This window comes from Nyctereutes procyonoides, unplaced genomic scaffold (assembly GCF_905146905.1).
Source record: "Nyctereutes procyonoides isolate TBG_1078 unplaced genomic scaffold, NYPRO_anot_genome, whole genome shotgun sequence".
In the NCBI taxonomy this organism is placed as follows: domain Eukaryota; kingdom Metazoa; phylum Chordata; class Mammalia; order Carnivora; family Canidae; genus Nyctereutes; species Nyctereutes procyonoides.
The window spans coordinates 37,527,149-37,541,723 of NW_026575044.1; the positions used below are offsets into that span (position 1 = coordinate 37,527,149).

The window sequence follows — 14,575 nt, forward strand, 5'->3', positions numbered from 1 at the left end:
TGATGATGGTATCATTTTCAAGCCTGACCCCTTAGGAGTTACCCTGTGTCTGAGCAGCTTGCTCAGTCAGTGTTTGGTTAGAGATTGTGCTTAAACCCCTTTTGCCTGTGCAGCTACCACCCTATGGTAATGGATTTGTGCACAACATGGGGATATTTCTGAGTCTTCCCCCTGTCTGATTGGACTCCTGAATAGGTGCAATCTAGTTACATGCACACAACCTTTCCAACCCGCAGACTTATCTGTGATATCAGAAGGGCTCTTTTGGCTAAAATTCCTCTGCTTCTCTCTATTAAACTTCTGAATGCTCTGCCATTATGTTTGTATCAGAGCTACCAGCCTCCTTGTAATTGCTGTACATCAAGATCTACATTGTTTTCTACAACACCCTTTGGCACCCTCTGTTAAAATAATTCCCTCAGACAGAGCTTCCAAACTCTATCATTATCATTATGACCTACCTGTCCTCTGGCTGTGCAGAACCACTGGACCACCAGACTTGAAGATGAGGACCCACTTTTCCTGGAGTGACAGCCCTGCTCTACAAGCAGGCACTGGGGATAGGAATAGTAGTAGCTCCTGGTTGTCTCAGCTTGCCTCTCCTGGCTTAGGACCTCCACTCTATGAGCTAGTGGGGATTGGGGTGATTAGACTCTGTATTTTCAGTCTGCAGTGCTTGGTGTAGAGTCTCCACCATACAGGTGGGCAGGGTGGAGAAAGAGAAGATAGGATCCTCTCTGCTCACCCTGCCTCAAATAGAACACCGACAGTCCAGGCCAGGGGGCAATGAGAAATGCCAGCAGCCTGTCCATCTTCAGGTGAAAAGGTAGCCCCAGAACAGGAATTTAGAAGAAAAAGAACTCCCATCTTCTCGGCTCTCTATGCCCAAGGTAGGGATTCTACAACAGAGAGTTGGGCTGGTGGGGCTAATGGAGCCCAAATGTCACAGACTTGTTCTTACTGATATTTAGATTTTCTTAAATAAACGTTTCTTCATTTGCTGTTAGGACAATTTCCAGAGATTCTAAATGATTATTTAAAGGGGGATCCCTGGGTGGCGCAGCGGTTTACCGCCTGCCTTTGGCCCAGGGCGCGATCCTGGAGACCCGGGATCGAATCCCACATCGGGCTCCCGGTGCATGGAGCCTGCTTTTCCCTCTGCCTGTGTCTCTCCCTCTCTCTCTGTGTGACTATCATAAATAAATAATAAAAAATAAAATTTATTACCAGCTAAAGTTTTGTTTTGTTGGAGAGAACGTCCCACTGAACTCCTTACTCCATCATTCTGGGTATCCCACCTCCCACTGCTCTGTCCTAAATACACTTTTTTGTTTTCTCCCTGCCTTAAAACTAATTAGTTCTAGTAGTAAAGAAATGTGGAAAAGAGCATTGTTAAAATATTGTATTACTTTTCACCTTGGTATCCACAAATACAAAGGCCCAGTCGGACAGCCTTGCCCAAGGGAATGACTAGATTGGAATATTTGTCATTCATTCTAGCAGAATGAGTCTGGAGTTGTGGCTGGTAAGGAGGAAAAAAAACAAAGAAAATCTTTGGGATCCTTCCAATTATGAGCATAGCAGCTGACACAGAACTAATATGAATGTCAGCAGATTATTACAAAAACAACATGAGACACTGTCCACTCCTTGCCTCCAAACTTCTTACATCTAAGATATAATTGGGAGAGTGTCAGCAAAACAAAGGGCAGCTAGAAAATGCTTACCTGTTACAGGAGGGGAATGAGATAAACAACTTGGTGGCCCCAACCCTTCTGCTTTTGGTGAAAGGACCTTGTCTTCACCGCTCATCATCTTGCCTCCTGGTACCATAAGCTTCTCTGGGTTTGGGCCCTCATGGACATCTAAAATGTAGGGTCTCCACTGCCCTCTCCCTCCCATGGGTTCATGACACAGGGTCTCCAGCTTAAAATAAAAATGTAATCATTGCCAACCTTTATGCAAAACTTCATGATTTGGGATATCTTTCCATAGAACAATATCACGAGCAAGGATGAGGTTACCATGCCAGACCATGGAGCCAGTTGTGCAGAATCTGCCTCTAGTATGATTCACACAATTCAATCGTGAGAATCGCCCAAACTGTTAGGAAATGTATTGGGCATTCCAACTAACACTGAATTCCTCTGGTTGAGGGAGAGCTTCTGTGGCTCCAAGTGGCAAAGGCCGAGAAAGCAGGGGGCAAGGATAGAGTCTGTGAACAGGGCACGCCAGGGGACCAGGAAGGAAAGGAAGCCTTTTTTTTTTCCATACAAGTGAGAGAGTGCTCCCCAGGCCTCCAAGAGTTTCACAGTCAGTGCCACCTGGAACCTGCACGATTATGAGGCAAGTGAGAAGCAGAGCGGCTAAGCAACTTGGTTGGCCTAAGTGATACCTACTACGAACCTGATCCTTCACCACTTTAGCATCCAGCTCTGGGAGTGGGGAGGGGTGGTCCTGCTTGCACCCACCTCCATGGTTTTCTAGCGTGGCTGACCTGGCAGATGAGATTGCTCAAGACTGATTCTAGCCTCCATCTGTGTTCAGGGGCTGGCAAGCTCAAAACAGCACTTCCCAGATTCTCCTGGAGCTGGGTTCTGGATGTCTGGATGCCAACTTGGTTTTTGCAAATAAGAAGTACTCAAGTGAGACTAGAAAGGTGGAAGTAAGGAGAAAGCTGCCTTCCCACACCTATTGACCTTTTCCACGGCTGAACCCCATCTAGCTTCCTGGGAACCAAGAGGTGGCTGTGGAGGCATCAGGATGCAGTCCTTCTGTTCTCAGGCTACACTATGGAAATCTGAGCTTAACACTCAGCCTTTCTATTGGGATCCTCCTTGGAAGCCCCACCTAGCACCTGCTGCTCCAGCCCTTCACAACTTAGCTGAGCACCCAAGCACCTAGAGCAAGTCCCTGTCTGTTTATAACACCTGGAGTGGTGTTCAGTTCCTGCCTTGAGCCCTCACTGATAATCCTCTCTTCTTTTCGTCCCTCCCTTTCCCTTCTGGGGGAAGAACAGCAGCAGGCAGGCGATGGAGAGGAAGCAGAGGATCCCTTGAGCAATTTCATTCATTCATTTTCTCATTCACCCAACATTTACAACACTCCTATTTTGCTCTAGCGACTGGGTCAGACACCTCCTCTTCCCACCCTCCATCTCCTTCAGTGACTCTTACTAGGATGAGATCCTAGGACACAGAACAAGTACTGGGGAGAAGTTTGTTGGTTTCATGCCTCCTGCTCCCTGTCCCCAGGAATGCCCGGCAGTTCCCTAAACACTGCTCAGCCACCACCTCCTTTCCAGAGTCAGGATTTGCACCCAGGCAGCCAGCTCCAGAGCCTATGTGCTTACCACAGGGGAGGAGGAAGGGTAGAGCGGGAAAGACAGAAGGGGGGTGACATGGCCCAGGTAGGGGGACAGTCACATGTAACACACATATATAAGTCAGGGGGTCACTCACAGAACTGCAGGCCACACAGTTGTACCAGCAGGTGCCTCTGCGTTTTCTCAAGAGGAAATTTACATCGAGGACCTGATGATCACCATGCGATGTGTTGCCTCCTTACCTTGGCAAATAGGGAACGAGTAGAAGCCCGCACGGCAAGCATCACACCGAGGGCCCTCGACCCCAGGGCGGCAAAGGCACCTTCCATAGGCATCGCATATTTCAGGGAGAACGCCTTCCCAGTTACAGTCGCACCCTGCAAGAAGAGACTCTCAGAGCCTGCCTGGTCTCAAGTTTCTGCTATAGAAACATAGATAATGAATTATCTATGGTTTCTAGGCATTCTTGACCTAAAACACTACACATTAAAGGGAAATAAACAAATAGGAAGAAAAGGTCGGAGATGCCATTAAGAAACATCTACTGGTATCCAATGGAACCTCCAAACTGAGATTTCAGGATTGGCCTGTTCATCTTTAAGCCTTATCTGATGGGTTCCATGACAACAGTTAGTGGCCCACTCTGCCAAGCAGATGATATGCCTGGCCTGGAGAAGGACACAGGCAGGAAAGCACCCCCCCCCCAGCGGCTGTCACCCCCACCTCTGAGCTCCCATCCTCCAGCCCCAACCACACTGACCTAAAAGCTCCAGCAAAAGCAAGTAGCTAATTATAAAGTGACCTGGGGAATCAAACCTTTTTCATGATATTTGTCAAGAAACCTCCTGGGCACCCATGTCTTCAGGCTATGTGGGCAACTTTACAGAATCATCCCCAGATTGCTTTAGTCTTCTAGGTATAATCTCTGCTGTTGTTGTTTCACCAGTCCCTACTCTTTGTTTGAACTTGGAGGCATAAAAGAGTGTGCATGCCTATAGGCCAGAGTTTATGTTTTGCATACACTGTCATTTTCAAAGGAAGCCCTCGAAGATGTGTCAACTATACACTGACATCCTAGAAATAAATCTTAAGTGGATATAAATGATCTCTCAGACCCAGAAAACCCTGATAATATGCAAGGTTATGAAATACAATGAAAAAACCTGAAAACATTCAGATCTGCAAAACTGCTCTGCACCTTTTTCCTTCGAGTCATCCTGTCTGGAACTGAGCATATGGGTTTTCTGGTAAAGTGGTTCTCTATCTTGGCTGCACATTGGAATTTCCTGGTAAAATACAATTGCCTAGGTACAGAATCCTAAACCCAGAAATTCTGATATAAACCCACAATCTGTAAACTATAGCCTGAGAACCAAATCCACCTCTGTTTTAGGAAATAATGTTTTACCCGGACACAGCCGAGACTTTTTCCTGCACATGTTGTCTATAGTTGCTTTCCTGGTACAACAGCAAAGTTGAGTATTTGAACTTTGCCTACAAATCCAAATACATTTACCATCTAACTGTTGGGGGGAAAGTTTGCCGACCACTAAATGGGATTTCCAGTAATGAGAGCAGTGGTTCTCAACAAGAGAGCATACATCAGAATCATCTGGAAAACTTGTTCAAAATATAAGCCTGGACTTCATCCTGAAAAGCTAGCTTAGTATCTGGGGTGCTACAGAGGAATTTCTACTTTGTAAAAGCAAGGGTTTCTAAAGCACAGCCCCGTGTATTGGAAAACATGGAAACATGAAATACAAATGGGCTTTACTGAATTAAAATTCTCAGGGGTGGGATGGTGCTCGGTATTAGCCAGTGTTCTGCATCTTCTGGCAGTTGAGATGTTTGAGTTTCTTTTTTTTTTTTAGTTTGGGGTTTTTTTTTTAATTGATTGATTGGAGCAGACTCTCCACTGAGCAGAGAGCCCAAGGCAGGGCTTGATTTCACACCCCTGAGATCATGACCTGAGCTAAAACCAAGAGTCAGATGTTCAACCGGCTGAGCCACCCAGGTGCCCGGAGATGTTTCAGCTTCTAATGTTCACTGCTGGGAGCTAGACCCCGAAGTGGGGCCTAATGCAACAATAAAAGACCAAATTGAAGTGATATATCCATGCATTCAAATCCCCAAACAGATCTCACTGCATTCACTGAAACTTCTTTTCCTTGAGGTGGTGTTCTAAGGCTTCCCTTATATTTTGTAACAGAAGTCTGAACATCCCTTCAAGTTCAATTAAATTTCTCTTCCTGAAGTGGCCACCAATCTACTTGGGGGGAATAAGGAATTGAATAACAAAAGGATTCCTGGCCACAGCCAGTAAATGGGAGATCTAAGACATTCTTGTGGAAGAAAGCCCAAGATGTGGTGTAACCAAGTCTCAAAGGCAGAATTCCATTCTAGTCAATGAACAAACATTACGGAAACATTTGCAGGCAGCCACTGTGGACAGGATACTGCTGGCTATGGGTAGGATAGATACTACAGGAATTAGAAGCATAGCTGCTGTCCTCAAGTGACCAAGTACTTGGTGAAGGCTAATGACAATACTCCACATAATGACATAGAGCACCGTGGTTTGGTCAGAGGATCAGGGTGTGCATAGGGCACACGTCGGAAAGAAAGTAGGAAGGTAACTTGGATCCCGTTACCTGGCCTCAGGTGAGCTCTCGGTGCTGCCCCCAAATCCTATGACATTCCCCAAGTCCATTCTCTCCCCCCCACATTCTGGGATACCTCTTTCATACCTTCTATCTCTTTAACCCCAATGCTTCCTCTCCAACCTCACTCTCTGCCCTGACTTTGATCCTTATCTCATAGAGAGAAAAAAAAAGAACAGCCAGAAGAGAGGGTCCCTAAGTTCCCATCACCACATCAACCTGCTCCTTCCCCAGCCCTGCACTTTGCCTTGTCTTCTGCAGCCTTTCTCATCTCAACAAATGATATTTCTTCCTCCTGTGTGCTCCATCCAGAAGCCTTGGAGTCACTGAAGGGGCCTTTTTCTCATTACCCACTTTCAGGTCAGCCATCCCCTGGCAGGTCCTGTTGATTCTGTCTCCAGGTTATATCTACAGTCTGTCCTCTTCTTGTCACCTCTACCGCCACCTCCTGAGTCGGAGCCACCATCGTCTCTCCATCATAGATTATCGCAATAGCTTTCCAGGGCATCTCCATTCTTCCTCTTTTCTCTGCCTCCAACTGGTTTTCAACACAGTAGCCACAGAGTTCCTTACGCAATGTCCTTTCTCTGTGCACACTGCCCATGGCTCCTCTCTCATTGAGAATGGAAGGTTAAATCTTCGCAGTGGCTGACAGGGCCCTGCCATCTGGTCCCCGGCACTTCCCTTCCTTACCTCTCTTGCCTGTGCTCACTCCACTTTCACACACTGGTCTCCCTTTTGTTCAGTGAACACCCCAGCATGCACCCCAAGGACTTCACACTGGCTCTTTCCTGGGTCTGAATGCTTGTCCCCAGATACCTGCAGAGCTCACCTCTCACCTTCCTCAAGTCCTTGCTTATCTCTTCAGGAGGTCCCCCCTGACAACCCTGTTGAAATCTGCAAACCTCACATGCCCCCACCTCTCTCCCAGACTTATGTTCTGCACAGCACTCATGGCCAAACACCAGTTCTCCAGCACGTCTCTTGAGATGCCATATTGTTGCTGAAATGGAAATCTTCTGTGGAAGAGCACTCTCCAGAGACTTGTGACCCCTTCTGCCCACCCACACCCTGGACACACCCAGACGAGGGGAACATGTGCACACACACCCCTAGCACTACCTCTCCACAATGAGATGAGTATGTGACTGTCAGGCTGCTACTGGCACCCTGAGGAGTGAGAAGCAAGCTCACTGGGTGAGGTGAACATGATCCAGATGGGGCACAGTCATAGGCTGTGCACATGTGGTGTGCCCTTCTGCTGGAGCAGTGTGCCTCCCTGAGCATGTGTGTTCCTGCCTGTGCTATTATGGGCTCACAAAGGGCACTGCTGCCAACTCCAGAATCAAACCTCAAGACTTAGAATACTCCTCACATGGGTTAGCTTCTGCCTACAATGTGAAAAGCTCCCCCTTAAAAGGAGCATCCTTGTGCACAGCCCTGCATATCATAATCTAAGATATTAGAGATTTCAGTTGTTTAGTGGCTTATATACTATTTTTGTTATCATAGGACTTCCTCCCCCTGGAATATAAGCTATTAGGAGAGCTGAGGATTTTTCTCTGTTCTGTTCACTTATAAGTCCCAGCAGCCAGAATGGTGCTGTACACATAACTGGTGATCATAAAGCACTTGCAGAATGAGTGATGAGGTAGGTGTAGCACCCACACCCCCTCGATACTCACCTCTCTACCCAAAAGGTTGCTCCCTGCATATCTCTGCCACTGTCTGCACAGGGGTACCCATCTGGCTATGGGAGCTCCTCAGCCAAAGAGTTAATGCCCCAGAATAAGCCCTCCATCAGTGGCCAGTGACTGAAGTTATACCATCAGCTGGGATAATGCTGAGCAAGTTCTATGCTGTCTCCTATGCCTACAGGGATGGAGCTCCAGGTGCTACAGGAGAGCCTTTCTTGCTAATGCATCTTCGTAACAGCTCCCTTCACTCCTTGAATCACCCCCTTCCTGATGTCTCCTGGGATCACCTCCAGAATCGACTGCTTATGCTCAAATCTTTTCTCAGGGTCTCTGTATATAGAACCCAAACAAGACAGTAGGCAACTGACTGCCTCTGGAAGTTTCTGAACAAGCAAGTGACATACAATTCAAGCTGTTTAGTTTCCTTAATCAGGGAGCATTCGCACAAAAGACAGAGTAGCATAGACAATGGTGAATGGCAAGGAACTGAGACAGAAGACACCTGCAAGACACCTGCAAGGCACCTGCCAGGCTCCAGTAAGGACCACTTGAACTTGGGCATAGTGGCAGATATAGGAAATAGAAAAATAATACAGAGCACAATGTTCCCATTGAAGTTAAACCAAAAGACAAGATAATTACCTTTTATATCTCCAGCTACTGGGTCTTCTGGACTTGGAGTAGAAACAGGGAAAATGGGAATTCCTAGAAAAATCATTTAAAAAAATACAGAGAAAGATTAAGGAGACAGTAAAATATTAAGTTGCATGAACTAGAAAGAAGCCTTTCTAACTCAGTGCAAAGTAGCATGTGGAGCCTAATTTAGAGAAAGGCAAAACTGCTATACTGAACATGCAACCGAAACCAGGCTGATTAGACATTCTGATTTGCATATTAAATGAACAGATATGGATATTTTGTGCTCAGAATAGATATGTCTCAGTCTAAGCAGGAATGAGTTTGGTTTCTTTAGCATCTTTATTGGTTTTTTTAACATAAAATTGAGAAGTTTAAAAAAATTTTTTAAGTTTTTCCCTCTAAAATGTGATTTATGCCATAAGATTGTTTCAGGTTTCTGTCACTAAAAAGGCAAGTACAATTTCTGTTCAAACTGTATGCAATAATTACAGTTTGTAAATTGATTGAGCCTCAATTCAATGTTACTGTGTTTGGGCTTAAAAATTGGTTTCTTTAAAAATCAGATGATGATATAATTTATCCTCCAAACTAAGATACTGGACAGTGAAAGTGGATGCTAGCTTAATGATTCTCTGGGACGGCAGGTGTGAGCCAGAATATAAAGTCACCCCATTCACTTGAGTCCTACCCGAATGTCTCCACAGCCCACTATGCTCTGCCCACCCTACAAAGCTGGGAATGCAAGAACCAGTACAGCAATTGGGGGCCAGGGAGATAGTTGAAACAGTGTTTCTTTGTCCTAACACAAAAGTAGAGTTTTTATGCTTTAGCAAACCAAAAGAACCATGACTCTTGTTACAATTTGTAGGGCTGTTTCCAGACTCTCCTGCTTCATGTTTTATGGTGTTTCTGCCAGATAGGGATTTTTTCTCTTGGAGATGCTGAGATATTCACTTAGGTCACTGCAGTGAGGGTAGTGGGAGCTGGTGATAACCTGGCCTATAGTACAATGAATGGGAAAGGGGAAACACATCCCCCAGCCACCCAAAACACTGATACACACTACATGTGTGCAAATGGACATCTGGTACCCTTGACACTTCTTCCAAGTTCTTTTGTGAAGACAAATCACACACATGGATTACTGTTAAGTCAAAATTGCCAGTATGTGACCTTTCTGACCTCCTGGGGTGGTCAACCCAACCTAGTCATCAACCTTGAATAAGACTATGAAATGTACTCATATAAATTCTGCTCTCTAAACTCTTGCAAACACTTTCATGTGAACACAGCCTACATGGCCCCATGTCTGTGCTGCCTCCACCTCTGCCTGCCATGCCTTCAGGTGTTAATGCACCAGCTATGTGCCCGGAAGGGAGGCCTCTCCTCCTGCAGCAGCTACTTACTCAGGCAAAATGGGAAGTTATAATATCCAACTGCACACTTTTCACAGTTATCTCCTTGGAAATTTGGCTTGCAGGTGCAGCGTCCCGAGCCTGGCTCACAGTCATCAGCATGCTCAGGGTTACAGCTACAAGCTATGAGAAACACCAGGTTTCAGATGTCAGGGTGAATGCTCAGTCCACCAGGGCACTCCGTAAAGTGGCTTTGTCCCCAAGGACTTCTCAAGCAATGTCTACCATTTTACTGTTGGCCCCTACTTATTCTTGAAAGGGCACAGCCTGTTTTCCACTTTATACTTGGCTAATAGTTTGCATTCACCAAACCCCAGGGATCCTCAGAGGTAAGCTTGAAGAGGCATCTGCACTGATGCCTCTTCAAGTTCTCAAGAATACAGTTTATTACACTGAGTGCTGCCCAGTTCATGCATCAGAGGCAAGGTTTGCACAGACTCCAAATGGGCTGTGGGAGGATGTGCTACAGCCCCACCGCAGCCATGAGCCAACTGTGAATGTCCACATGGTGGTCATCACTACCTAGATACAATGTGGTCACAAGTACAGGATGCATAGACATTGACATATAACCTGTGGACAGCACAGCAAGATCACGCCCATAACCAAATGTTAGATTCCAGTGATAGGACTTACTGAAGACAGTCTTGCAACCAACACAACTGTTAGGTTTTCATTCCAGTAGACAGACTTGGGGTCGAAGAGGCTTGGCAACCCCTCACTTGGGAGCATCCCTTGACCTGACAAGTCCTCACCTTGGACAGCAAAAATACTGTCATAACACAGCTAAGTATATGTTCCATGGGGAACTGGGAAGCCAGGAAGCTGTGGGCAGCAAGCATCGCCCCAGGCTGGCTTCTTCTGGTGTTCTTTGCTTAGCTTGCTTAGGACGTATGTCTTGTGGATTCTTTATACTAAGCCTGTAACATTTCTGCAAGACTGTGAGAACACTTTGGTGATGAAGAAAGAACCTAGAACAGTGATGGAGAGCCGAGAACAGTGATTCTGGGGAAGGTACGTCTGCATTCACACTGTCTAGTCTCCTCTGCTAAGGCTTGTTCTTCTTGGCCCAAGAAAAATGATGGACATACATCGTGGGATGATGTGGGAGAGGGAGAATTAGGCCACTCTTGAACAAGGACGAATGCCCAATACAGAGGCAGAGGCAAATCAGAGTCACACATTCTCTGGACTTCAATGTCCTCAAATGTTAACAATATGATGAATGAATCTGGGGGCACATCGGGCCCAGTGGCCAACTTCAGGGCTGAACTTTTTTCTAATGGTGGCAGCCAGAGAACATAAAGCAGATTACATATGTAGGGCAAAGCCCATAGTCTGACCTGTGACCGGTAGGTAATTCCCCAGGGAAAACCCAATGGGATCCCGTTGTATCATGGGTGTGGTACAGCACAGAGGCATCACACAGAGGGGACCCGTACCAGTCAGAAGTCTTGTCAGCTGGCCCTAAAAATATTTAAATACTTGGTCTCCTCTTATCTAAACATGAAAATAATAATACAGTGTCCTAAATTGGTTGTGATAATCACACATTTGCGAAATTACCTCACAATGCCTTGCATATAGCATATAAATCACAGCTCTTTTAGATATTATGGCCATTATTAAATCCTTGCTAAATCACTACCATAGGGGCACCTGGTTGGCTCAGTGGTTGAGCATCAGCCTTTGGCTCAGGGCGTGATCCCATGGTCCCAGGATCAAGTCCTGCACCAGGCTCCCCATGGGGAGCCTGCTTCTCCCGCTGCCTATGTCTCTACCTTTCTCTGTGTCTCTCATGAATAAATAAATAAAATATATTTTTTAAAATTAAATAAAGAAAGAAAGAAATCACTACTCTGGTGTCTTGATGCTAACACAGACAAAAATGTGAAATTACTGGAGATCACAAAAAGCACGTCAAAACAACAGAAAATGGAGGAACTAACATTTGTCCGAGGACTGGTATGTGACCAAGCCCAAGGCTTAGCGTCTTCCTAGGGCTTCTTATGGCATGTCATTCTATCTTAGGGAATATGCAGGCATGGTTTGTTCCATTGTGCTTTGCAGATAGTGTGTTTTTTTATAAATTGAATGTTGGTGGCAACCCTGTGTTGAGCAAGCCCATCAGCACACTTTTCTCAACAGCATTTGCTCACTTTGTGTCCCTGTCACATCTTGATAACTCTCACAGTATTTCAAACTTTTTCATTATCATATTTGTTGTGATGATCTGTGATCAGTGAAGAAATCTGAAGCTTGGGGAGATTGTGTAGCTGGAAGGAATAGAAGCAACAATGTGAAGAAAGAGGGAAGGAAGGGACCTACCAGTGCATCAGAGTTTAGCCCGATGGCCACCCCAAAGCCGTACAGTACAGACAGTCTGACACACCAAGTCAAAATGAAACTTACGGATGCAGCCGTGGGGAGCATCAACTGGAACACCATAAGGGCGGTAATAACCCTTAGCACAGTTTTCACAGTTTATACCAGCTGTGTTATGCTAGAAAGAAAGGAAAGAAACTTAGAAGGAAGAGTACTGGAAAAGTCATTACTTTGTGCTATTAGTCCAGTGAGCTCATTCTGTCATATACGATTGCAATTTCAAAGTCAAAAAAATAAGTGTTGATCTTGACCTTGAGTCTCCAAGATTTATCACAGGGCACCGGCTTACAGGTGGCTTTGGATTCTCCACCCCACCCCACCCCCACCCAGTGGAAGAAGAAATGAAAGTCCGTTCCATGAACCAGACAGCCCGAGTTTTCCCTTCTACCACAGAATTTGATCCATGAAGCTGCTGACACTTCAGTGAGGAAAAAAACTCAAGAGCACCACTCTTCCTAGCTTCAGCCAGAAGTGAGTGGCTCGGGAGTTTAGCGCTGCCTTCGGCCCAGGGCGTGATCCTGGAGACCCGGGATCGAGTCCCATCTCGGGCTCCCTGCATGGAGCCTGCTTCTCCCTCTGCCTGTGTCTCTACCTCTCTGTCTCTCTGTTTCTCATAAGTAAATAAATAAAATCTTAAAAAAAAAGAAAAAAGAAATGAAAAGAACTTTAGAATCAGTCTGCCAATCTTCATTTAAAAAAAAACAAAACCCTGTAGGAATTCTGATAACAGTTGCACTGAAGTTATAGGATATTTTTGAAGAAATGGTGTACTTATATATTGAGTCTGGAAACACATTATGCCTCTCCATATAGGTCTTCTTTTATAAATTCCAATAAGGTTTTATAGGTCTGGATGCAGCCTCACGATGAATTCTTCTGCAATTAACTGGAGTCCAATATTTAGTTTCTTTTAGTGTGAAATTTACATACAAGTGCAAAACTCTTAATTGTACATTCACTGAGTTATGACAGATGAATACATCTGTGAAACTCAAATACCTGTCTCAACATAGAACACTACCATCACCTCAGAAAGTTCCCCATGCCCCTTTCCAGTCAATTGCTCCATCACCAACTCCCCAGAGTCAACCATCGTTCTGATTTTCCCCAATACTGATTAATTTTCCTTGCTCCAGAATTTCATTTAAATAGCCCTCATTCTATACGTATTCTTTTCTGTATCTTCTTTCATTTAGCATGATATTGTTAAAATTCTTGCATTTTACTGCATGAATCAATAGTTTGTTGTTCACTATTGCTCATTGGTATTCCATCATATAAATATGCCAGTTTGCTCATCCATTCTATTAATGGACACCTAGGCTATTTCCAGTTTGAGGCTATTGTGCATAAACCTGCCATAAGCTTTCTGTAAACATGTTTTCATTTCTCACAGATAAATGCTTAAGACTGGAATTTGTGAGTCATGGGGTAGGTGTCTGTTTAGTTTTCTTTTCAAAAACTGCCAGACATTTTCCCAAAGTGGTTGTGCCACTTTTTCATTCATACCAATAATGCATGAGAGGTCTGGTTGCTCCACATCCTCACCAAGATTGATGGTAAGTCATTATAATTTTAATTTGCATTTCTTAGATGACTAATGATATTAAGCCCCTTGTTGTACACGTATTGGCCATTCACATACCTACTTTTGTGAAGTAAATATCCAAATCTTGTCCAAATCCAAAAATATTTTATTGGGTACTTTTCTTTTTATTACCTAGCTGTGGACATTTTTTACATATCCTGGATATCAACCGTGTGTCAGATTTACATTTTGTGAATGTTTTCTCCACATCTGTGGCTAGCCTATTTGTTTTCTTAACAGTGTCTTTTGTGAGCAGAAGCTTTCGATTTTGATGAAGTCTAATTTGTTAATTTTTCATAATTATTGCTTTCTGTGACTTAAAAAACTCTGTTCATGTTCTGAATCACAAAGATATCCCCTATATTTTTCTCTAAAGAAATGCAGCTTTCACTTTTCTTTAGTCTGATCCATATCAATTTTGCTTTTATGTAAGATATGAAGTAGTGTTTAAGTTTATTTTTTCCCACAGAATATCATTATTCCAGAACTATTTGTTGAAAGGAATTTCTCTCCTACCCTCCTGCACTGGATTGCTTCAGTATTTTTTTTTTTAAGATTTTATTCATTCATGTGAGAGACACACAGAGAGAGAAAGAGAGAGAGGGCACAAGTGGGGCGGAGGGATAGAGGGATGGGGACAAGTACACTCCCCGCTGAGCAGGGAGCCCCTGACATGGGTCTCTTATCACAGGACCCCAAGATCATGACCTGAGCCAAAGTCAGATACTTAACTAGTGCCCCTGCTTTGGTATTTTTATCAAAAACCAAATGTCCATATAAGTGTAGGTCTGTTTCTGTACTCCCTATTCTGTTACACTGATATATTTATCTATCCTTATGTTGATATCACACTGCTGTGATTACTG

At 44.6% G+C, this 14,575-nt stretch overlaps 1 protein-coding gene across 1 annotated transcript in view; it reads right to left on the minus strand.

Annotated features, from left to right (window-relative positions):
* Positions 1-14,575, minus strand: part of LAMA3 (laminin subunit alpha 3) — a 245,708-nt gene that overhangs the window by 151,774 nt on the left and 79,359 nt on the right. Inside the window, exons 9-12 of the mRNA XM_055324044.1 lie at positions 12,149-12,239; positions 9,728-9,859; positions 8,325-8,387; positions 3,568-3,702 (exon numbers count right to left, since the gene is read on the minus strand). Coding sequence (XP_055180019.1) covers positions 3,568-3,702; positions 8,325-8,387; positions 9,728-9,859; positions 12,149-12,239 — 421 coding nt within the window. The remainder of the gene's footprint in view (positions 1-3,567; positions 3,703-8,324; positions 8,388-9,727; positions 9,860-12,148; positions 12,240-14,575) is intronic.